Raw genomic sequence first — 26,944 nt, forward strand, 5'->3', positions numbered from 1 at the left:
AATTTATATCCGTATATCGGTGCATTCAATTCAACAGTCAAAGCACGAGGGTAGGTGGCTGCATCTGACCTTATTACTACTCTAATATTAGATTAGAAAGAAAAATAAAAGACCTCGGTCATATCCGGTCTAGGCCAACGTCTCAAGTGAATGAGATGGGAAGGAATAAACTCATCGATCTCTGACGGAAACCGTTGAGGTATATACATACATATACGGCACATATGCAGTGCTATTTGTGGTACATTGTAGGTAATCAAGGTGGTGGTCATATGAATTCGCTGATCGCTACCATTTGCAAAAGTAAGTAGCTCGCCAAATAAATTCAAGCACACGTTCGTGATGGCCACGGTAGTGCGGTTGCGATGGGCGACGACATGGCTTCTTGTTCCTGTCGCGGCAGCGATCGTCCTGTCCATACGTGTGAGCACGACGAGGCGCGCCCCGCAGCTGCCACCCGTGGTGGTGGTGCCCGGGTATGCCACCGTCGTCACCGCGCTGCGGCGGGCGCAAGGGGTAAGGCTGGTTCCGCCTTTACCTCAACTACATGGCGCTCGAGGCCGCCGCCGACGTGCGCTGCTTCGCCGAGCAGATGGCCGCGGTGTACGACGCGGCGTCCGACGACTACCGCAACGCCCCGGGCGTGGAGACCCGCGTCCCTTTCTTCGGATCCACCCGGGGCTTCCGCTACCCCGACCCAGACCGGAGGAACTTCTCGTACATGGACAAGTTCGTGTCGCGGCTGGAGCGGCGAGGCTACCGCGACGACGAGACCCTGTTCGGCTCGCCCTACGACTTCCGGTACGCCGTCGAGCCGCCGGGCCACCCGTCCAGTGTCGGCGACGCCTTCTTCGGCCGCCTCAAGAGGCTGGTGGAGAGGGCGAGCCGGATCAACGGCGGCATGCCGGTGACCATCGTGGCGTACAGCTACGGCGGCACGCTGGGGCACCAGTTCCTGCTGCGGCGGCCCCTGCCGTGGCGCAGGCGGTTCGTGCCCGTGGCCGCGCCGTGGGCAGGCGTCGTCCTGGGCATGCTGACGCTCGTCGCCGGCAACAATCTCGGCCTGCCGTTCGTCGACCCGCTGGCGCTCAGGGGCGAGTACCGGAGCCTGCAGAGCAGCCTCTGGCCGCTGCCCAACACCAACGCCTTTGGAGCCGGGCAGCCACTGGTGACCACACGGAGCAGGACGTACACGGCCAACGACGTGGCGGACTTCCTCGACGCCATCGGGCCGTACCAGTCCCGCGTGCTGCCGCTGTTCCGGGAGCTGCCATCTCCGCGGGTGCCCGTGGCCTGCGTCGTCGGGGTTGGGGTGGACACGCCGGAGATGCTGGCCTACCGGGGAGACGACTTCGACCTGATGCCGAGGATGGTCATGGTGGGAGACGGCGACGGGCTGGTCAACCTGGCGAGCCTCCTCGCCGTCGACCCGGCATGGAGGCGTCCTGCAGCTTACTTTAGGATGCTCAAGGTGCGCAACGTGTCACACACGGGCCTCTTCGGGGACGACGCTGTTCTCGCCGTTATCATCAGTGCTATCCTACACCCCCAATTAATAAGTCAGGTGGTGGTAAAGTTTATAAATATTATATTAGGTATCATATCGAAGTGTCACATGAAGTGTTCGAATAGTAATAAAAAATAAATTAAAGAAGTCATTAATAATCCGCGAGACGAATTTATTAAGCATAATTAATTATTAAGCCTAATTAATCTATCATTAGCACATGTTTACTGTAGCACCACATGGTCAAATCATGGACTAATTAGGCTTAAAAAATTTGTCTCGCAAATTAGTCACAATCTGTACAATTAATTATTTTTAAGTCTATATTTAATACTCCATACACTTATATCAAACATCCGATGCGATAGGAACTGAATTTCAGTGGAGGAACAAGGCCTCACTCAGACATCCGTGCAAAACCGTTCCGGAACTTCACCGAAAATCCAACCCCACTGTAACTAGTTAAGAAAAGGGTCGATAAAACAAAATTTCATACCATCATAAAAGATGTGTCATATAGTAATAATAGATTGACAAAACACTATCCGATATATATGTAAACGCTATGTATCAATGGGACAAAAACTCTCTTTCCGCTCCCACCCTTTCCTCAGTGTGGTGCCCGCTCTCCTGCCGGCCCACCCCACGTCCCCACATGGCACAGGAGTGCCGTGGTGGTGCGCCTCCTGCTCATGCTCACCCCGTAGTTTCGCGGCCTGCACAAGCTCTCACGGGGGCACAGCCTCTCCTCGGCGCACTGGCGAAATTGCCTCTCCTCTCGGCTGGCGCGACGGTTTGCCCGCGCACACATCCAGCACGACACTGCTAGCCAGGGTTCACAATTTTGTTGAAATTTTGAAATATTGTTTTTTTAGGTTCGAAGAAATTTTGTATCGGCTAAGATTTTTGTGTTAAATTCTACTTCCAGCCCGAAATTAGACCAAACTACACTAAAATGGTCCTCCATATCCTCTGACCTCGCCAAAGTCCTAGATTTCTTAAGCTGCTTTAAGGCTTATGCATGGTTGCTTTTACATTATTAGAGTATCTCCCAGAGTCTTTCTAAATTTCACTCTAAATCATCATTTAGAGTGAAATTTAGATAAAATACTTTTTTATATCTTTCCGCTCTCTAATAGTTTTTATGTATCTTATGTACACTTTAGAGAGTCATTCTCGTTTTTATTATTGGATAGCGAAAATTCAGAATAGAAGATAGTTATATGTGGATAACTAAATAAACAAAGTGTTGGAGGCTATTTTTATCATTAAAATTACGTATGAATTATGATTTGTTTGATTTTATTACTTGGATCAGGAACTAAATGTTAGGAGTATGCCCTAGAGATAATCATAGAGATGATTATATTGCCTTGTATCCATGATATATTATGAGTTCATTGAATTTTCATTAAAGACAACCTGTATTGATTAGCAATTATGTGAATTGTTTGTGAAACTCTTTTACTTGAATGGTTATTCTAATGTTATCCCTGGTCAGAGTTCGTGTGTGGACACACATGAATAATGGATCAGCACATTATTAGTTGATGACTATGTTTCACAAGTCATAGACATGGAGATGTCAAACTAATAATGTGGGCACATGTATGACATGGGGCTGGATTGACCCAACGTGAGATGTCGTTATTATCTCTATTCACATCATGTACGTTATGTCCTTAGACCTGAGATTATTGTATGTATTCAATATGTGAAACGACCTACTCAGGGACTATCAAACGCTACTCCGTAACAGGGTAGTTATAAAGGTGGTTTTCGGGTTTGTCGGGAAACATGCTATGAGACATAGACAATCAAGATGGAATTTGCCCCTCTCTATATATGAGAGAGATATCACTGGATCACTCTAATGATTCAATCAAGAAATGCATGGCCCTGCTTGGGTTAAGTGTTAACCTATGAGTTAGACCAAATATCGTGAGGCAAGGGAATAACAAGTATGAGGTTTTGTGGTGGTTCGTCTGATATGATCTTTGCGTACGCATAGGAGTTGGCATGCCTTGCTAGAGGCCGCTATCAACTAATGGCCGAGTAGGAGTATTCGGGCCATGTCTATGTGTGCGTGAACCCATAGGGTCGCACGCTTAAGGGGCTGGAAGCCTAGTTCGGATTGGATCCGAATTAGACAAGGCTTAGGGTTACTAATGGGCCTCCAACTCGGGAGCTCATTATAAATATGTGGGGTGGGGAAACGGGGCAAATAAATCCACGCCTTTTGGCAGCCGCCGTCGCCCATCCTACACCCGCACCTGCTGCTCCTCGCAGACCTAGCAGTCCGGAGGCGCAACGCTTCCTCCCTGTACGTGTGGATACCTCAGAGGTGCTGCATCTGGAGCACAAGGACGAACCGCATGAAGGGGATGGACGGACGGACGACCTCGCAACTGCACGGCACTGCTACGACGCGTTCGACTACATCGAGTCGCTTCCGCTGCACCTGCGCGTCTAGTGGTAACCCCGTGATCTATAACTAGCAGCAGATCCTAGTTTATGAGGTCAAAATTTTTGTTTTCCGGCTAGCGTAGCATCCTCATAACCCTTCAGTGGTATCAGAGCCATTACTACATCGTTATAGGTTCGGATGAGTGTGTATGGAGATATGTGCGGTTATAGATGAGTCTCTGATCATGGTTCGTTATTTTACCGTGTTGGTCTTGTAACGATCTACTCGTACCGGTCGGAATTCCGCCATCCGAGTTAAGTGATACATGTAAATCCAATCATGGCAAGATGGAGATTAACCAAATTGATTGAATCGAACCTAGGTCAAGTGCCGAGCGCATGTGATGTGCAACGGTGATAGATTGGATCTACTGACGGGCGCCGGGGTGCAAGAAAAAGTGTTGTTCGGTAAAACAGCCATAACTTTTACATACGACCTCGGATTGAGACGAATTCTATATGAAAATTGTAGAGAAAATTTTTTTACATCCAATTCTCACCGGCCATGCCGGCTTCGCTAAAATTAGATTTGCAAAAAAAGGCCGGAAAGATGGTGTTTTCGGCATTTTAAGATTAGACGTCGAAATCGGTTAACTCTGTTTTGCAGGAATTTATGACTGGTATAGCCCTTATGTGTATGTGATGCATGTATGTAATTAATTCATGACTTGCATGTCATGAGTATGACAATATGGCTGGAGCCATTAAGATATTGTCAAATTGATGTAATGGCCTGCGTGCCAAACTGTGATGATCCTAAACACGACTATGTAATTTTCTTCACTGCCTTGCGTTAGTGATAGCTAGTCTTGGTGGACTCATCACTGAAGGATGGCATACATGGATCATGGAGATGGAGATCATCATGAGGAACAGTTCGATGGAGATGGAGATCCCCAAAGGAACATTGGGCTATACCATGTCACATCTCTGTGTTAATGACGTTCTTACTATATTCTACTTTCATGTGCGATAATGTTTTTGTCTACATGCGATGGTGAAGTAGAACAATCCCTCGGCAATGTTTAAGTTAAAATGCTTCCCCAAACCTTGCACTGTCAGGTGTCTTGTACAATCGGTGGTGGGTCTATGAAATTAGGGTGCCACTGGTTTTCCTTGACTAGACAAGCTCGTATCGGATACTTATAGCAGAAGGGTTGGTTACTTGAACAAGGTCATCCTAACGGTTAGGGACCTTGGAGCATGAGTAGTTGGGCACCAAAGCATAGAGATGCTACCCAACAACAAGAGTCATATGTGATATGATTAGCAAAGAGTTGCTTACCAATCTACCATGTCTTCTAGCGGTGATGCTAAAGCTCACTAGTAGACTTGTTAGTTGTGGATCTTGAATCACTAAGTTTCAATAGAGGGATATTTATTTTAGTGGGAGTAGATTATATTAAAGTTTTAATATTGTTTACTCTATCTTGAATACATTGTCTTAGTATTTTGCATTACTTTTGTTGTAGATAAATGGCACCTAGCAATCAACCATTTACTTTGCGTTCAATTCTTGAGAAAGATAAGTTGAATGGAACAAACTATGTGGATTGGATCCGCAACCTGAGAATTGTTCTCAGGGCTGAGAAAAAGGAAGAAATTCTAGACACCCCATTACCAGATGAGCCTGCTGATAATGCACCTACTGCAGAGAAAAATGCTTACAAGAAAGCATGTGATGCTGATCTTAAAGTGAGTTGCCTTATGCTTGCTTGTATGGAACCAGATCTGCAGTTGCAGTTTGACAATAACCATGCAGCGCACGATATGATCATGGCACTCAATGATATGTTCTAGACTCAAGCCAGGACTGAAAGGTTCAATGTCTCAAAGGCTTTTGCTGAAACCAAGCTAGCAGAGGGCGCAACAGTTGGGCCACATGTGATCAAAATGGTTGGTTACACTCAGAGGTTGGAGAAGCTGGGCTTCCCAATTGGCCCTGAATTAGCTACTGATTTTATTCTCTCGTCTCTTCTGCCCAGCTATGGAAATTTCGTCGCAAACTACCATATGCATGGGGCGGAGAAGGGCTTGAATGAGTTATGTGGCATGCTTAAAATAGCAGAGGCTGACATCAAGAAAGGTGCTGGTAGTAGCCATGTGATGGCGGTCCAAAACAAGCCTAAGTTTAAGAAGAAGGGCAATTCTTGGAAGAAGAAAAAGGACAAGGCTAAACATGAGATCTCTAAGCCAAACCCACTTGCACCCAAGGCTGGACCACCTGCTGATACTGAGTGCTTTCATTGTCATGGGAAAGGTCACTGGAAGAGGAACTGCAAGCTGTACCTAGAATCCATTAAGGATCGCGGCAGTAAAGGTACTCCCATAGCTTGTACACTTATTGTTTATGTTACAGACATTTTCCTTGCTAATTCTTATATTAATTCTTGGGTATTTGATACTGGATCGGTTGCTCATATTTGCAATACGATGCAGGGAATGATAAGAAGTAGAAGCGTGGAAAAGGGAGAAGTTGATTTCCGTGTGGGCAATAATGCAAGAGTTGCTGCGTTGAACGTCGGGACGATGCAACTCCACCTCCCGTCAGGATTTATTATGGAGTTGACTAATTATTATTTTGTTCCTAGTTTAAGTCGAAACATTGTGTCACCTTCATGTTTGATGAAGGATGGTTATTCATTTGCGAGTAAAGACAATGGTTGTGTGGTCTCTAAAAATGACATGTTTGTGGCTTCTACATCCATTGTGAATGGGTTATTTATTTTAAATCTTGAAGATGCTCCTGTCTATAATATAAGTGCTAAAAGGCCTTGGCTTAATGAGTTAAGTCCTACCTATATGTGGCATTGTCGTTTAGGTCATATAAGTGAGAATCGCATGAAGAGGCTCCATTCTGATGGGCTTTTAACTTCGTTTGATTTTGAATCATACGAGACATGTGAGGCTTGCCTTCTGGGCAAGATGACCAAGACGCCTTTCACAGGTTTTCCTAAGAGGGCGGTAGACTTGCTGGAACTCATACATACTGATGTATGCGGACCAATGAGTACGACAGCAAGAGGCGGATTCCAATACTTCATAACCTTCACTGATGACTTTAGTAGATATGGCTATGTCTACTTAATGAAACATAAGTCTGAGACATTTGAAAAGTTCAAGGAGTTTCAGAGTGAAGTAGAGAATCAACGTGGCAAGAAAATTAAGGTTTTGCGATCTGATCGTGGAGGCGAATATTTGAGCCACGAGTTTAGCAATCATCTAAAGAGTTGCGGAATTGTTCCACAACTTACGCCACCTGGAATGCCTCAGAGAAATGGTGTGTCCAAGCGACGTAATCGGACTTTGTTGGACATGGTTCGGTCTATGATGAGCCAGTCAGACCTACCGTTATCATTTTGGGGATACGCTCTAGAAACAGCCGCTTTCACATCGAATAGGGTACCATCTAAGTCAGTAGTTAAGACACCACATGAGATGTGGACTGGTAAGAGTCCCAGTTTGTTTTTTCTGAAAATTTGGGGTTGTGAAGTTTATGTCAAACAACTTATGATAGATAAACTAACACCCAAATCAGACAAATGCTTTTTCATGGGATATCCGAAGGAAACTTTAGGGTATTACTTCTACAACCGATCAGAGGGCAAAGTGTTTGTTGCTCGGAATGGTGTTTTCTTAGAGAAAGAGTTTCTCAAAAGAGAGAAAAGTGGATAGAAGATGTATCTTGAAGAAGTTCAAGATGAGCCAGTTGGGAAGGACTCTACGAGTGATGCTAATGTAGCAGAATAAGTTGAGATATCCGTGGCAATAGAAACACCACCACAACCACGAAGGTCAGCAAGAATCCATGAGTTGCGTGGGGATTTGTTATTGTTAGACGATGACGAACCTGCGACTTATGCGGAAGCAATGATAGACCCAGATTCTGAGAAATGGCAAAGTGCCATGAGATCCGAGATAGATTCCATGGGAAACAATCAAGTTTGGAACTTGGTTGACCCGCCTAATGGGGTTAGACCCATAGAGTGCAAATGGATCTATAAAAAGAAAAAGGATATGGATGGAAATGTTCACATCTATAAAGCTCGACTTGTTGCAAAGGGTTTTCGGCAAGTTCAAGGAATTGACTACAACGAGACTTTCTCGCCGGTAGCGATGCTTAAATCTATCCGGATCATTCTAGCAATAGCTACTTATTTCGATTATGAGATATGGCAGATGGATGTTAAAACAACTTTTCTAAATGGAAATTTGGATGAGGACGTGTATATGATATAGCCCGAAGGTTTTGTTGATCCAAACAATGCTGGAAAATTATGCAAGCTTTAGAAATCCATTTATGGGTTAAAGCAAGCATCTCAGAGTTGGAACATTCATTTTGATGAAGTGGTCAAAGGTTTTGGCTTCTGTCAGAATGAAGAAGAACCTTGTGTTTACAAGAAAGAAAGTGGGAGCGCTGTTGTATTTCTGATCTTGTATGTGGATGACATATTATTGATTGGGAATGATATTCCTATGTTGCAATCTGTAAATACTTCACTGAATAATAGTTTTTCTATGAAGGATTTAGGAGAAGCAGCATATATTTTGGGCATCAAGATCTATAGACATAGATCGAAGAGGCTTATAGGATTAAGCCAAGATACATACATTGACAAGGTGTTGAAATGATTCAACATGGAACAATCCAAGAAAGGGTTCTTGCCTATGTCACATGGTATGCGCTTTAGCGATAAACATTGTCCTTCGACAGCTAATGAGTGGAAGCGCATGAGTAAGGTTCCATATGCCTCGGTAGTTGGTTCCATCATGTACGCCATGATATGTACTCGCCTAGATGTCTCATATGCTCTAAGTGTTGCGAGCAGGTACCAAGCTGATCTAGGAGAGAGTCACTGGACACTTGTTAAAAACATTCTTAAGTACTTGAGAAGGACTAAAGATGTGTTCCTAATCTATGGAGGTGAGGAGGAGCTCGTTGTAAATGGTTACACCGATGCTAGCTTCCAAACTGACACGGATGATTCACAGTCTCAATCAGGTTTTGTGTTCACAATAAATGGTGGTGCTGTAAGTTGGAAAAGTTCCAAGCAGGAGACGGTGACCGATTCTACAACAGAGACCGAGTACATTGCAACTTCTGGAGCTACAAAGGAAGGTGTTTGGATGAGGAGGTTCCTCATTGAACTTGGTGTGTTTCCAAATGCGTCCAGCCCATTGAATCTACATTGTGACAACAATGGGGCAATTGCGTAGGCTAAGGAGCCAAGGAATCACCAAAAGAGCAAACATGTGCTATGGAAATTTCACCTCATTCGAGAGTTCGTTAGATGAGATGAGATCAAGATGTGCAAGATACACACAGATTTGAATGTTGCAGATCCTTTGACAAAGGCTCTTCCACAGCCTAAGCATGAGGCGCACATAAGAGCTATGGGTATTAGATATCTTCGAGATTAACTCTAGTGCAAGTGGGAGATTGTTAGGAGTATGCCCTAGAGATAATCATAGAGATGATTATATTGCCTTGTATCCATGATATATTATGAGTTCATTGAATTTCCATTAAAGACAACATGTATCGATTAGCAATTATGTGAATTGTTTATGAAACTCTTTTACTTGAATGGTTATTCTAATGTTGTCCCTGGTCAGAGTTCGTGTGTGGACACACATGAATAATGGATCAGCACATTATTAGTTGATGACTGTTTCACAAGTCATAGACATGGAGATGTCAAACTAATAATGTGGGCACATGTATGACATGGGGCTAGACTGACCCAACGTGAGATGTCATTATTATCTCTATTCACATCATGTACGTTATGTCCTTAGACCTGAGATTGTTGTATGTATTCAAGATGTGAAACGACCTACTCAGGGACTATCAAACGCTACTCCGTAACAGGGTAGTTATAAAGGTGGTTTTTGGGTTTGTCGGGAAACATGCTATGAAACATAGACAATCAAGATGGAATTTGCCCCTCTATATACGAGAGAGATATCACTGGATCACTCTAATGATTAGATCAAGAAATGCATGGCCGTGCTTGGGTTAAGTGTTAACCTATGAGTTGGACCAAATATCGTGAGGCAAGGGAATAACAAGTATGTGGTTTTGTGGTGGTTTGTCTAATATGATCTTTGCGTACGCATAGGAGTTGACATGCCTTGCTAGAGGCCGCTATCAACTAATGGCTGAGTAGGAGTACTCGGGCCATGTCTATGTGTGTGTGAACCCATAGGGTCACACGCTTAAGGGGCTGGAAGCCTAGTTCGGATTGGATCCGAATTAGACAAGGCTTAGGGTTACTAATGGGCCTCCAACTCAGGAGCTCATTAGGGACGCCTATAAATATGTGGGGTGGGGCAATGGGGCAAATAAATCCATGCCTTTTGGCAGCCATCGTCGCCCATCCTACGCCCGCACCTGTTGCTCCTCGCGGACCTAGCAGTCCGGAGGCACAACGCTTCCTCCCTATACGTGTGGATACCTCGGAGGTGCTGCATCTGGAGCACAAGGATGAACCGCACGAAGGGGATGGATGGATAGACGACCTCGCAATTGCACGGCACTGCTACGACGCGTTTGACTATATCGAGTCGCTTCCGCTGCACCTGCGCGTCTAGTGGTAATCCCGTGATCTATAACTAGCAGTAGATCCTGGTTTATGAGGTCAAAATTTTTGTTTTCCAGCTAGCGTAGCATCCTCATAACCCTTCACTAAAGCCGTACTCGATATCTAAACAGAACAATGCTGCAGGACTATTTCAACCGGTCCTTTCTAGCCTAATTTTAAAGATGCGTGATGCTTTATAAAAAAACAAGCATGATGCAAGGGCCTCCCGACTAATAGAGAAAATATATTATGGGTGTGTTTGGTTCTCTGTCTTTCTCCTGACCAGGCTTTCTAGAGCCAACTTGAGCTTGTTTGGTTAACTGAACAAGCCTCCTAGCCAGGCTCTAGCAAGCCATCCAGGGAGTCTTAGCCTGGCTCCAGAAAAGCGCAGGAGTTGGACATTTTTCTGGAGCCAGGCCCTGGCCAGCGCTCAGCTTGAGTTCGCTCACCTCCCGATGTCCAACACCGCTTCCCCGCGCGGAGGCCGCCATGGTCATATCTCGCCGAAGAACAAGTGCCTCCTCGTCAAAGCCTGCCGGAAGAGCACCTCCTCCCCACCCTGCCCCTACCCATGTGGAAGTGTATCTCCTTCACCGCCGAGGAGTGAGATCGTGGCACGCGCCGAGGGGGGAGAGGAGAACAACGGTCTAGGCCTTGAAGAATGGCGCGAGCTCCTTCTAGCAGAGACACAGGCCAAATGCGAAGATGGTGCCACGGAGCACCTCGGTGCCGAAGGTGGAGGTGGCCGTCGTACGCTCCGCTACGCCATGGTCCGCTCCGCGCCAGTCCGCCTGGCGTGTCCTGTGTGGTTGGAGAAGAAGGGGGAAACATAGCCAAAGCAGAGGTTAGCGGTGGTGCTGGAGCCAGTGAGGGACACCAAGACCGGCGAGGGGATCAAGAGGCCTGTGGGCGTGGATGTGCTGGAGCCGAGCGTGGCCATGGACGCAGAGGGAAAGGCAACTATTGGTCTACACCGCCGGCCCCGGCGACGTCGACCACAAGCACAGCCCACCACCTATTCGATAGAATGCTTCAATGGGGTAACCTTACCAGGCTAAAGATGTAGTGATTCTATACAAGGCAAAAGCAAGCAATCAAACAAACTCTTATGGAAGCCAGGCCAAGGATAGCAGCCCAACTAAACAAACCCATGTTGGTAGCCTAACCAGGCTCCAATTCTAGCCAGCTCTGGTAAAGATAGGAAATCAAACACACCCTATCAGTCACAAGGATTGGAAACTAGTAGAAAAGTTTGGAATTAGTTTAAAGATGTGCTCATGGGCCTCCTGGCTACTCTGCTCCGACTGCACCATGTTGTTGTGGTGGTTTCCAATGTCGGTCATCCACTACAATTTTGAAGATTATTAATAGAGATTAAAGTAGTGCGATGGACTCGATGTGTTCTTGCAAACCCGCTAAACCTAGCACGATAGGTGCTATGGCCGGATAAGGGAGATCGATCGATGGGTGCAGGTGGAGCATGGCTAATGCCTAATGGTGTGGCAGCGGCAATTGAATGTGCTTGAGTCATTGAGGGGGATAGAGGGCATGGGCAGGCCACGGAGCTCGCATGGCGACTCCTAATGGCGCCCAATAATTGAGGCCAGAGATCTAAAAGGAAGGGGCGGGGTGATTACACGGTGATTGCGGTGTGCTTGTCGGGGGAAAAGCAAGCGAACTAGGCTGAGAATGAGTAGCAGAGTGGAGATGGGAAGGGGAGGAAAGAGAGTGCGGAACAGGGCTAGAAGAAAGAAGATTCACGATGGAGAAACGGGCCAGCCGAGTTTCGTCCCGAGTTAAACAAATGGCCAGGCCGGAAAGACAAAAAAAAGGAGAAAAAGAAGAAACAAAAAGGATTCTGCAAGGATTTTGAGAGCATTAGCATTGATTTTAGCCCTAAAGAGGTTTTAATTATTTATGAATTATTGAAACTTATTTTCAAACTCTATTTTAAGCATTTGAGTTTTAAATTATCATGAATTCTTTATGGTTGATTTTAAAAGAAAATAGGATTGAAATTTTTTTATCTCTTGAAGCTTTTAAAAGATATTTTGAAAACCTCTTTGTAACTCTATTTTGGAAATATTTAAACTATATTTTGAGAATTCATTGAAAAATCTACTTTTGAGCCATTTTGGGAAAAACAAATAAACTATTTTTGTAACCTTTTTAGAAATGAATTTCCAAATATTATTTAATCCAATTTTAAATATATTTAAAACCATTTTGATAAATTAAATCCTTTTCCATGTCTGCTTTAACATTTATTTAAAACATGTTTTCTGGGACTTTTGAATCTTAGACTTGAATTAATTTGTAAAACTATTTTTAAAAATAAGTTTTCAAAACATGCTTCTAAAACTTTTTTTTTGAAATAAGGCCAAACCAATTCTAGGGTTAATCAAATTTTTATGTTTTATTTTCCCTAAGTAAATTATGCAGCCAACATGAATGCAACAACCCTAGAAAATTAATTAGAGAAGTTTTATGAATCCATTTTTATTTAACTAAATAGATAATAAACTAACTAAAACATGAAAAGATTTATAAAAAGTGTTAAATCATTTAATTTATTTAGTGTTTTTTATGCACATCCCAAAATTCAAAATTTGGAGCATGACAACTTATATTCTTGAAAGGCGCATTTTTAGATTTAACATTGACCTCATAGAGGATGAGCAATTTCTAGAAGTGGTTCAGCATGGTTCGTGCTTGGTTACCTTTCAACAACATAAATCTACATTAGTTGCAGCCAAGCTTAAAAGCTTGAGAAGCATTTTTGAGGCCTAGCAGAGTCAACTCTCTAATTTGAAAACTACAATATCAAATGTCAACTTAGTGCTCAATTTCATGTATTTTGAGGATTTCATTGAAGCAATCCTGTTCGCTGCAGCTTAAAGCTGGTGCGGGTGCGGGGGCCGCTGTGGCTTCAACTCCTCAACTAGTAATCTATAATGTACTGTAGTATTGAACTGTCGCAGCTGCAGCCGCAGCCGCAGCCGCAGCCGCTTTAAGCACCAAGTTTTCCATGCTAATGCTATAGTTAGGTATAGAAGGAATTATAATCACTAGCCTTGAATAATATGATAGTGGACAATTACATTTTGATTATACTAGTAAAACATCTCTTCTCTGGTTGGCCTACGGGGACAGATCGGGGATGAAAGATTTTCATTGCCGTCTTTTCAATCTTGGAGGGTTGCTTCAAACTGTCTCTAGCTTGAGTTAGTTGGAAGAGCCTTTTTATAAGGAAGAAATATAAATATATATATATATATATATATATATATATATATATATATATATATAACAATTCCCTTTCGATAAAGCACCTAGCTCTGATGGTTTCAAATCTATCTCTTGAAAAGTGTTGGTATTTCATTTGCTCCTGATTTCTATGAATTGCTCTAGGATTTCCAATAGGGGGACAGTCTCATGTACAAATGGATGACACATTACTCTAGTGCCAAATAAGGATGGTCCTACTAAGGTTTCTGATTTTTGACCAATTTTCTTGCTCAATACATACATCAATGAATATCATCACTAAAATCTTGGTGAATCGGTTGTAGAAAGTGATTTTGGGCCTTATTCACACTAATCAATATGGTTTTCTTAAATATAGAATAATCCAAAATTGTTTGGCTTGGTCTTTGAGTTCATACACCTCTAACATCAGCCGAAAAAGAAGCTCATTGTTTTGAAGCTTGACTTTGAGAATCATTTTGATATAAGGTGGAGCTTGAAACCGTTATACAAATAATTAAACATAAAGATTTTGGAAACACCTAGTTCAAATGGATGTTTCAAATCTTTAACTCTACTAGTACCTCAGCAACTTTTACTTAATGGTACCCAGGGAATATATTTCACTACAGAAGATGGATTAGACGCCCAGATCGGTCGATTGATCTAACTGTTTCGAATATTTGCTTGGCCCCTAGGTAAAATGGTTACTAAAGGCCATTAAAGTCGATTGATCTAACTGTGTCAGAAAAAATCTAGGGTCTGTAATTTACACTGGTTTTAGGACAAAAACTGGGCTTCCAAATAGGCCCTTAAGTGCACATTTAGACACATAGATCAAGTAACTCAAATAGTAAGACATGTTGCTGCTTTACTGCAGGTATTGTGTTTGAATCCCACATGCTGTAGATTTTTTTGTTCTCATCCGCACCATATATATGGAGAATATTTTTAGTTTTCCCACATGCATCATATACATGTAACGAAGTAACAAAATTATTTTGTTCAAATAATTTAACAAATCGTCTTTTTGGTTTGATTCTTTTTGTAATCACATTTTTTATTTTTCTTTGCACTAAATTTTGATAGCGGGCCTATTGTTTTAGGCTAACTAGAGTACGACGAATTTAGAATCATACACTGTGACAATCTGGATAAAACCGTCATGAGTTAGCGGACTGAGAATATCCACCGATGCATAACCATGACAAAAAAAAATTATCGTCACAGATTGCGTCAATCAGCGACGATTTGTAAATCCGTCACCGTAACAAGTTTCTTGTAGTGCACGACATGCATGCATGGTCGTCGGCGGTGTAGACCGAAGGAGACACAAGTGATGTCGATTCCTCCTAGGACAAGCTAGCGGGTCTAATAAGACACCTTACTTTCTGCATCGTTCAATTAATAATTAATTAAGCAGAGAGACAATGCAGACATCCCCTCTTGGACACTATAATCACCATGTCAAGCAGGGTATCGTCTCACCAAGTCCCCTATGAAAATGCTAGACGAGTGGACGGTATAGGAAATATAGCAGGTTAGGCGGGCCTAGACCTACGACAGGTCTTATCTTAGGAAGACCTATCACTACGGGTCACTCTACAAGGTGTTTGAATCTAGAGCTAAAGTTTAGTATATCACATCGAGTGTTACAGGAAAGTGTCACATCAAGTATTTGCATAGTAATAATAAAACAACCGGCTATCACTACCAGTTACTTTGCAACGGCAGTAATAGTGTATTACTGCTGGTCTGTGACTTAGCCAACAGTGATAGATGGAATATCACAGCTGGTTTGTGGCTTGAACCATCAATGATAGACAACATACTAGACAGCGTATTGTCACACAGTTGGTTGAAGCTACGAACCGGCAGTCATGGTTCACCCTATCACTGTCGATTCTTAAGCTATTTTGAAAAAAAAATTATAAATTTTCTATATTAGATCGGATCAAGATAAACTTTATATCAAAATAATAGAGTTTTAAAGAGATCTAAAAATGTATAGTTGAAAACTTTTAATTTAAGATGGTTTACATATCCAAATATTTAATATAGGTTTTCGGATCAGATTTGAGATGATCAACATTAAAGTTGTAGTACTCAATGAGATCTACAACTTCGCGGTTAACAAAATTTTCATTAAGATCATTCAGAGTATCTAATATGCAATATAATATTCAAAATTATGTAGTTAAAAGAATATATAACATCGGTTATATAGCTAGAAGTGTCGTTTATGTCAGCTAGTACGGATACTTGAGAAAATGTGAATGTTTGAGGTCTTGAATTCTATTTTTTGAACTTTTTATAACTTATATCACTACCGGGTCTAGAACCGGTAATGATGGCTTGCCTCATCACTGCAGGACCCGAATCCATCCGTGATATCGGGTTTAGACCTGACAATGATGGACAAATGTGGTGTAGTGTACTCTCTATTCGATTCAAATTATAGTTCACCTTCATTTTATACTAAGTCAAACTTATTTAACTTTAAACAAATTTATAAAAAATACACCAAGACCAAGTATAGTTTCATTAAATCAAATTCTTCATTCATCCTGTATTCATTTGAATTTACAGAAGTTAATAGATTTTTTTTTCTAAAAATGCATCGTTAAATTTAGAGAAGTTTTTAACTTAAGACAACGTCAAAGTGAACTATATATAATTTAGAAGGAAAAAAAAGTAGTAGTAAGCATTATTGTCGTCATTCCCATGAAAAAGTCGTACACTGAAGAAATCTGAAGAGAGCAGATCGCATACCAAGATCTTATGTTTTAGGTTGGTAGTTGGTACTTATATATTTTGTATCCAAAATAAAATAATCCATATATATATATATATATATATATATATATATATATATATATATATATATATATATATATATATATATATATATGCTCCCCCACATAAAAAATCACAAAAAGTTTTGTTAGATGGGTCCATACATAGTTCCATATATACATAAATGCATGTTGGTGTAAAATTAAGTACTCCTAGAAGCCAAGTCCACCTTTTATTTGTTGTCACTCACAGTATACCTAGTGCATCATGCTGCTACAAACATTTGCATTGTACTAGTAGAAATTTTAAGTAGTGGATTTAATTAGACTAGTTTGATGAGCATGAACAGGCCGGGTCCCGCCTGGGAACACACACAAACACACAACTGTGGTGCACACAATACCCTTTGTTGACGGTAGTTAACGCTCATCATAAACCATCAATATAACTTATATAAATGCAAAAAAATGATCACCAACATAGGTCTAGGGGTTTAAACTAATAAATTCTACAAGTTTTGGTGAATATGTGTTTACGGGAGGATTTACTTAGAAACCCGTTAATGAGCGTCTAAAAGACTCTGCTTGGGTGTTTATCCGTAGCGAAACCGACGTGGGAAGACTCTAGAAGACTCCAGAAGAAAAACCACCGAAGTGGAGGGCAGGTGGCTACTAGTGGGGCCGGCCGGTCCCACCTGCAGGCCATCCGGCCCCCTAGGCCCATCTATCAGCCCCTCCTTCAAATGTCAGTTCTCCACCGCCTCCTAGATTGCACCTACGCTGTTCTTTCAAGTCGGTTTGATCCGATGGTCCAGAATTGATGCTCCGGCCTATATATAGCAGCCCTACCCCCTCCCTAGAGCCATCCCTAAAACCTTAATTCATACCTCTCATTCAGAGATCAAGATACACCAAGAGGATTAGGTCTAGACTCTCCAATGTAGTAGATTAGTAGCTCGGGAGTGAGGGTCGAGTTGGGCTCATCCTTAAGTTCTGGATCTAGTCTTGGAGGCTCGACAAAGTCTTGTATCTTCACTTCCACATCTTGTAAGACTTATTATAAATTTATCATATTCCTATCTACATGCTATGCTTACTTTTAATATGTATCTTATTTAGTTGAGGTTATCATTACTTTTGTGTCCGGGTTCATAGAGCGCTTAGCCTGCTAGTTTATCAATTGGGCTAAGTAGCCAAGACTCGTGTAAGCATGGTGTTTATACGATGCTCTGCCTGTGAGTACACCCTGTTCTCTGCTTGGGTGGTAGCAACAGGAGGTGATAGCTCCGTCTATCATTTGTAGTCCACTCCAAATTGAGCAGGTTCTTAAATTGTAGGACCATAGTCGTGTCAGTAGAGTTATCTATTGTGGGTACTCTACCGTCTAAGCGGCATCCCAAAGTGCACAAGAGTAGAGTTAGTCTTAACTATAGTCGGATGTATATATACTTTGACCATGTAATAAGAATATCATAGGAATCTACCTTACCTGTTATTGTCCTGAGTTAACTAGTTTACATTATCTTAGTGATCTATCTCCTGAGTGTCATTATCCTTAATTCCTATCAATACCTCTACCCCTTGCTCTAGCTATGTTGGTATGTTGATTAGTAGACATTCTTTTGTTATCCAATAAATCTTTACTCCATTGTTTCCCTGTGGTAAAATATAAATAACGATACCAGGAAAACTCCTGTTAAAATGCTACAATGGTATTCTTTGCGTTTGCTGAATTCTTCATATTCTATTTGTAGTTATAAATACCAACAAGCATTTTTGGCACCATTGTCGGGGAAACAAGTGGCATAAAGATCAGTAACATACCACTAGCTTTAGTAGGATTACCCCTGTTCTATTATATTGTGAAATAGATAGGACAACAGATGCAGTTTCGACCTTCTGGCAAGCTTCCACAAGAAAGACATTGAAGAACCCAGGGTGCCTGAACATTCAAGATCCATCAACATTGGAACCCTGCCATCTCACAAGTTTGTATAGACGTATATATTCTCTAACCATGTGTAGATTGGAGAAAAAGATTGATGTAACAAGAATACAAATCACATCTCAAGTGACAAATATAGACGCTACAGTACTCACAAATTCCATCATGTGAGTCATGGTGAGTATGATAAAAAAGGTGAGATAGTCTTGCTCATGGACTTTAAACTTGATGAGTAGTTATCTTTCAATTTTTGTATCCCATTAAATGTTTATTTTTAATGATTCATACATCCACTCTGTTTAGTTTAAATTCTCTCATATCAAATCCATAGCATATTTAGTTCCTTGCATACATTTATGCCACTTGCAACTTTTATTAAAAAAAGAGAATCTCACCATGATCAAGCACTTTCATCTCCATTTGAATAAATCTCTTTTATGCTTTCATGCTACGTTTGTTTGCTATAGTATGCTTATGTTTGGAGTATCTTCATACACCTTTTAAAGTAAGTGTGGTGCTTAGTTTAAACTATTTTCTTAAATCAAATTAGACGTGGTGTTTAGTTTGATTTTTGAACCAAGAGGTGTGTTGATCTTACTTCCAAAGGCTTTTTAAATTAAGCATGGTGCTTAGGTTAAAATGCTTTTCTAAATTAAAATAGGCATGGTGTCTAGTTTAATTTTTGAGCCGATAGTATGGTTTAGTAGATACTGGTTATTTTGTTGGACAACCCCTATAGAAAACTCTCAAATTGAATCTAGGTAAGTCCTAAGTTAAATTCACATCGGAGATGAATCAAGGCATACGATGAACTCCAATAACTTTGTGCAAAGAAGACCCAGCTCATTATTCACAGAAGGAAGAACTGTGAGTATCAAGGTTTATTCACTTATCTTTTGTTGTAAGTTATCTTTGCCTTGAACCATACTAGAATGCAGGAAACACATAAAATATGATAAACAAAATCTATGCTAAACAACCCTAAAACCATCCTTCCATTAGCATAGAGAAAAATCATAAAAAAATGGACAACACAACTCATGTTTCAAATTCATTATTTTCCTTGGGTATGTGTCTATTAACAATTTGCAGGAAAGAATGAATAGAAGCCATGTCTGTTCAATGTTTGGTATGAATCTACAAACCCTAAACCAAACCACCACTACAGCAGTGGAAGTGGACGAATAGATCGACGGGCTATGAGCAACATGAAAGACAACCTAGCTTTGAGCCTTCCCAAGACTCAAGCTAGGATGCTGATGAGAAGTAGGATGAAACCCACCTTGTATTAACTAGAATATGCCTGCCTTCATCATCGTCTAATGGACTAGCTCACTCGTTGGCAACAAGGACTAAGACAATGAGATGCCACTGTCGGCGCAAAAACGTGTTGCTGCGCTTGGCACACAGCAAGCTGGAAGGATCAGCTTGATGGAGCAAGGTTGGAGATCCGCTTGGCTTCAATGTAGGACCAGTCGACCCTGCGAATTCCTAAAGGCGTGCCAGTCAATTTGACCTGCAATTGATAAGGAGATAAAGTTTATTAGTAATTTAAGGTGAAATATGCCAGTTTTGCCTAGACAGTTCCAAGTGTGCCACTTCGGAAGCAGCCAGACGGGAAAAATCAACTAAATAGCCGATACACAAAAAAATCGGCTATTACGGATTGTAAAGCTCATGGGTTGTGATTGATTTTGTGATGTCAAGTACAATGCACGTAGATATAAGTAAAATCATCAGCTAGGTGGATATTACCAATGTAAAACATCGAGTCGATGAATCTAACAAGAAAGCATATAACATGTGAATAAAATCGACTGTCTAGTATAAATGGATCTACAAATGCTCTGAATCTAATATATTACCATCAACAGTGAAGTTCGACCGGATCGATGGCAGCTATGATGATAATAACAAACTAAAGCTGAAGAATCCATAAAACTGTCTATACATTGATTGGTTTTCTAAAAGACATGCTATATGTGTGAAAGCACAAGCGAATCAGCTGAAATAGACGATTCAGGTAGAAAAGGGACTATAGCATGTGAACAGTCAACTATTTAACATGAACAGATCTATGAACTCATCAGACCTAACCTGTTATCTTTAATAGTGGGGTTCGACCGGATCGATGGCAGACATGATAAAGACAACAAATCAAACCTTTAAAATAAACAGATCTATTCATATTTAACATAATCATGGAGACACACTGTAGGCATTAAAGCACAGGCGATCAGCTATTTAGCCGATGCAGGTATAGCAAACAGCCAGGGTCATGCCTGGTCGAAAGTAAATCTACCAACTAGCATCCTCTGATCTAAAGTACTAATAGTGGGGATTGACCAGATTGTTACATCCATAATAGCGAGCTATAGACCAGATTCAACTAGCTAGTATACCTTCTTAAGATCAAACATGCCCTAACCACATACTATGCACGATCAAGATTGAATTAGAACAGCCGGTGAAACATAATCCATCATTTAAAGTAAGAACCATCGTAATGTAACCAAATAAACAATGGACTAAAAAGGATGTGAGGTTGATCTCGATCGATCTCGATCAGGCAGGTTGATATTGCTAAAACCAATGACAATAAGAACATCAGCAAGATCGGTAACTTAATGAATCTACCCGAAGGATGCCACACTTAGATAGAGTCAATAACTTGACCTTAAACTGTTTCGAGCAGTGGAGGTCAAACTTAACCGATGCAGTCGTACTAGAACTAGATAAGAGTCGATAACTAGCTTATACTAGAGCTCACAAGAGGTCTATCGGACCAATGCAGTCTTACGAATAGAAGTATAAGCCATGCCAGTACTTATAGGCAAGCCGGATGTCGGCCGGACCGATGCAGCCCTGCTTGTTGAAGAACTCACCGAGATCTACACTACTCCTACTCCTAAGGGTTGGCGTAAAGCCAAAAAAGTAATTGGTATTGATTGATTGGATGTCCTTTTTACAATAGCCGGGGTCTAATATTTATACCTGAAACCTAAGCATGAATCCTACTCAAGTATGACTCATTACAATTTTTGGTATGAGAGAAAACATTCCTAACTTAAGATAACTTTGACCCTAATCTTTCCCTTTTTGTAGAGTCTGACATGTCTTTCCCGACGCCAATCATAGCTCATTGGCGCTATCTGCTGATGTCATCCAAAGAGAGCTGATCCTAGTACCGCATCTAAATCAGCTGATATTGACCCTTATGCAATCAAATCCTTGATGACGCAATCTTGGAAGCTTTGAGTTTTCCCGCGTTCTTATTCCCAAATTTTGGTGTAAACAGCCACTACATCATGGCATGCATCATTGTGTCAACAAGCATCATCAATCAATGGTTCATTGATGACTGTGTCTCGTAAGGCCATAAACAACCATGGTCATCCAAAGACATCGCCTAGTCATTAAAGATGAAGCTTCCATACGAGTACCAATGAGGATCTTTCTTTGATCATCAAGATGGCTATCATATTACTAACAAACAAAGAAGAACAACTCTCCGCCACATCGTTAGATGATCAAGGAGGAACTTGAGTTTACATCTCCAATGAACCCCAACCCATCAACCAAGGATCAACAAAAATCAAGAAAGGTTGATGGAAAAAGAGCATGCAATTGGATGGTGCAAAGAAAAGCTAAAGGCAAGAAGAGGTCTGGCTCAATGGACCTAAAGCCATGAAGCCCTCACTAATAGGTACATCAGACAAGTTTCCTTCGGGTATGTTTGTCACTAATCATTTCAACAAAAAGAAGAAAAACATAAGGTATATTCAACCAAGCATTATGCAACATAGAATCACATTCATAGGAGAATTCTATCATCCAAGCTAGATTTTGCATTCGGCAAAAATTCAAGTCTGGGGGATGGAGTTCTTTAAAAACATCTCATGCCATGTTGCTAATTTGTCTTGGTCATCTTTACCTTCATGGTGTGCTCGACTTGCTAAATCACTAACAAATAAAATTCTAAATAATCATGCTCTCTAGGTTCATCATACATATTCTTGTTTTTATTTGAATGAATCTCTTTAGTCTTTTAAGCTTCCTTGTTCTATTACAAGTATACTTCGAAATATTATTCAGACATGATTATTGAATGAAAACATACTTGTATAGAATTTGGTTGTATATATGGACTAACCCTTGTAGGAAAATATTCAAATTTTATTGGGAATATTAGGAGATCATTCGTAGAAATAGATCAAGGTTTGAGGTATTTTTTCAAAACAATTTTACACATCTTTGTCTTAACCTTATTGAAAATTTGAAGTAGTGGTGAACAATCAAGGTACACTATTTAAAACATTGGATAAAGATTCTATGCAAATTAAAATGTTAAAACCAACTTTTTGTAGCATAGAAGGTGACCTTTGGCTCTATGACAACACTATCCTTGCTTTGAATCATTTGTATATTCTTTCGGGTATGTGTTGTCCACTAATCCTTTGCAGAGAAGAAATAATGAGTAGAGCAGAAGGTCTAACACAATGCCAAGATCCACAAAAGAAAGGACAAAAAGTTGGCATGACAAAAGAATAAGAAAGGAGTGCGACATAGGAGACAAGATGCTCATGAACAACCCAAGCAAGGAAACCTTCAAGTAGGAAAAGAAGATCACTACAAGTCATCAACCATTCATCACAAGGTGTCATTCTGCTCCAATAATGAAGGTAACATCTTATGGTAAGTGGTCATCATTTTCCTCTTGATCTTGGTATTCACATAAATGAAGACACAAATATGTTTGAGTTACAACTTTGCTTGATTCAACTGGATTAACTCAACATGTTTTGTTCATTAAGCTTGTTCATAGCACCACTTTCTTGATCTCATAGTCTTAACCAAATGAGCTAAAATTTTGCATATCTTACCTTTGGAAGATAACAGTCATAATCATGTAAAGTTTGATACATTATAAATATGGACAATTCTTCCATAGGTTAAGCAACTCCACTCTTTTTGTCATAGTCAAAATGCTACATCCTTCTGATCTTGTCACCCATGTTATAAGAATAAATAATGCATATAACATTTACTCTATCATGATTCAATGTGCCTAAGGCTAGAGAAGAGTAAATAAAGTTTTGGTTATGTTGGTGTTTTTCCACCAACAGAGCCCATGCACTTGATCTCTACCTTATCTTTATGAGTAGAACACACTTCGAGTAAAGTGTGGGGGAGTCGATCCCCCAAATTCTACAAGTGGAAGTTCTGAATTCGACAACAAGCTCACAACTATTGATGAGAGGACATCTACCATCCAAGGTATGTTACACAATCATACACAATGGTAGATAAGCATGGGATAGGAGATGACCAGCTTCCAGCAACAATAGCAACAGCAAAATCAAAATTGGAAGGCTCTGTTCCAGCACCTCCACATCCACCCACCTCGTTGAGCACCCACGACAACAACCAGCTTGGGGGAGAAGGCATTCCCCGTGTAACCAGATAAGTATTTCTTTCCTTTTATTATTCTTAGTTTGCTTTATATATATTAGAAAAAAAGATGAATAACTAAAAATGAAGTAAAAGATCTTTATGGAAATGTATATAGTTATAATGTGTGATCAAAAAATGAAAACAAAATAAAGAGAGTGTGTCTAGTTTGTTTAATTTGTTTTAAGAGCTAAATAAAATAAAAAGGACTCTAAAGATAATCTCTTAAAATGGAAATGATGAATAGTTGCTCTGTTGTAATTCCTTTCAAGTACCTAGTTTTCAACCTTGAATTCTCCTGAGTTTTAGATAAAACTGTTTTGATATAAGGATTTACTTTGAACTTGAAACTTGTGGGTAGCATATGCTTGATCTAAGTCTAGGTAATTGATGGATATGATATGAGAAGGTTTGAGCTGTTGTTTATCATGTTCCAAGTGACACTAAAGTTCTGGAGATTTATCTTTTGAAAAACACAAAAATGCTATATGATGAGTTCCTATATGACAAAGCTTGAATTCACACCAGAGCCATACATGTTATTTATGCTAGGAAAACTTCCACATATATGCTACATTCTTTTGCATTAAGTTTTATCAAGCTTTGTTGAACCTTATGAGAGGTTTGTCATGCTCTTAAAATCAAGATCACGTACGCACCACCTAAAAGCTCTAGTTTGGTTTTACTAAATTGATGAAACCCTAAGTGCTAACCTAGTTTATCAAAGTGATCATGAGATAGGTAGCTCATTCCAAGTGGTGAAGCAAATGAAGATCATGACATGATGATGGTGATGCCATGGTGATGATCAAGTGCTTGGACTTAAAAAAAAGGAAAACAAAAGGCTCAAGGCAAAGGTATAAGTGGTAGGAGCTTTTTGGTTTAGTGATTGAGACACTTAGAGAGTGTGATCACATTTAGGATCGATAGCCGTACTATGAAGAGGGGTGAAGCTCACATCGAAATGTAGTTATCAAAGTGCCACTAGATGCTCTAACTCATTGCATATGCATTTAGGATCTAGTGGAGTGCTAACACCCTTGAAAATGTTTGTGAAAAAATACTAACACATGTGCACAAGGTGATACACTTGGTTGTTCGCATATTTGAGCAAGGGTGAAGAAGATAGAGTTGAAAAGGAGTTAGTCACGCTGGTCACAGAGTGACCGGACGCGTTCGGTATTAACGACCAAACTCTAGCTCAGTGGAGCATCTGGATGCTAAGGAGTTACTATTCAGCGTCCGATCAAAGTGTTGTGGTGCGGTACTAAATTGCAGAGAGCGACCGGACATGTCCGATTACCACACCGGACGTGTCCGGTATGAATCAGTGAGTCTCGGGTTTTAGCGCTATAATTGATTAGACTCTAGGAGCGTCTTGTCTCGTGTCACTGGACGCGTCTAGTTGGCTCAGAGCGGCTCCAGGAGCTCTCTGGCCTCAACCAGACACTGAGTCTCCTACATCTGGTTCAAAGTGACCAGACATATCCAGTCGACCTAGAGCGGCTTTGGGAGCTCTCTAGACTCAACTGGACGGTGCCCGTCTTGCGTCCGGTTGTCCACACCAGACGCATCTGGTCACATGGTACTCATGGTAGCAATAGCTACTTCATTTTGAATTGGACACGTGGCGGTCAGGTAGCAACCGGACGCATCCGGACACCATACCAGACGCATCTGGTATACATGACCGGTGCGTTCGGTGTACACAACCTGCGCTTCTGGTTAGCCCGCAGTCAGCCCAATAATTGAGCCAATGACTCTATTGATTGGGGATGTCTATAAATACCATTTGGCTAGCTCTAGCTCACTCTCTTGGCCATTTGCATTGATATAGCAACCTTGTGAGCTTAGCCAAAGCCCTCCCACTCATCTCCATCATTGATTCAATATCTTTGTGAGATTGGGAGTGAATCCAAGTGCATTGCTTGAGTGTTTGCATCTAGAGGCACTTGGTATTTGTGTTTTGCTGTGGGATTTGCTTGTTACTCTTGGTGGTTGCTGCCACCTAGACGGCTTGGAGCAGCGAGGATCATCGAGCGAAGGTTGGTGATTGTCTTTGTCTCCGATTGTGGTGATTGTGAGGGGTTCTTAACCTTTCCTCTGCAGAGAGCCAAAAGGTACTCTAGTGAATTGCTCATGGCTTGTGTGATCCTCACCTTATGTTGGTTGTGGGGCACCCTATTGAGGGTTTGGCGTGTGATGCCAATTAGCGCGTGAACCTCCAAGTGAGTGAATCGCCAAAACGAGGACTAGCATACTGGCATGCAAGTGAACCTCAGTAAAAATCATTGTGTCATCATTTGATTTTGAGGTGATTGGTCTTCATTGGTATTGATTCTTGTGATTGATTGGTTCATTCCTTGACTTGGTGGTATAACCATCTTGCTCTTTCTCTTTACATTACCGCAAACTAGTTGTCAAGCTCTTTAGTGTAGCTAGTTGTGAGAGCTTATTAGTTTGGTTAGTGTGGATCTTTAGTTAACCTTTGAGAGCACACTAACTTAGTGTAGTGACATAGCCATTGGGTGGATAGAGACTATAAATACTAGAATTGTGGTAGGTGGCTTGCATTTTTAGTAGGCTAGTGCAACACTCGCTTCGCCTCATATTTGTCTAACCGGTTTGCAAAGTGTTGTTGTAGAAATTTTTATAGGCTATTCACCCCCCTCTAGCCATTAAGACCTTTTAGGTGGTATCAGAGTAGTGGTCACCATGATTTGAGGCTTAACAACCTTCAGTGTAAAAATGGCTCAAATCAACAACACCAAGAAACCACCCCAATTTGATGGCTCAAACTATCCCTATTAGAAGGCTAAGATGACAACTTATATCAAATCAATCAATAGGAAGGTTTGAAAGGTGGTGGAAACCAGGATTGAGATTGATGATGAAGAAGCTCCCACCGCCGCCGAAGAAATGCTTCTCCAAAATAATGACATTGCTCTTA

The 26,944-nt window shown here is 41.2% G+C and overlaps 1 protein-coding gene across 1 annotated transcript; it reads left to right on the forward strand.

Moving 5' to 3' along the window:
- Positions 1 to 278: 278 nt before the first annotated feature.
- LOC136461888 (lecithin-cholesterol acyltransferase-like 1) lies at positions 279 to 2,214 on the forward strand. The gene is made up of 2 exons (XM_066461252.1): positions 279 to 1,564; positions 2,122 to 2,214. Exons 1-2 carry the CDS (start codon positions 548 to 550, stop codon positions 2,212 to 2,214), a joined length of 1,110 nt encoding a protein of 369 aa, XP_066317349.1. The 5' UTR covers positions 279 to 547.
- The last annotated feature ends 24,730 nt before the right edge of the window (positions 2,215 to 26,944 follow it).

Source organism: Miscanthus floridulus, chromosome 1 (assembly GCF_019320115.1).
Source record: "Miscanthus floridulus cultivar M001 chromosome 1, ASM1932011v1, whole genome shotgun sequence".
Taxonomy (NCBI): domain Eukaryota; kingdom Viridiplantae; phylum Streptophyta; class Magnoliopsida; order Poales; family Poaceae; genus Miscanthus; species Miscanthus floridulus.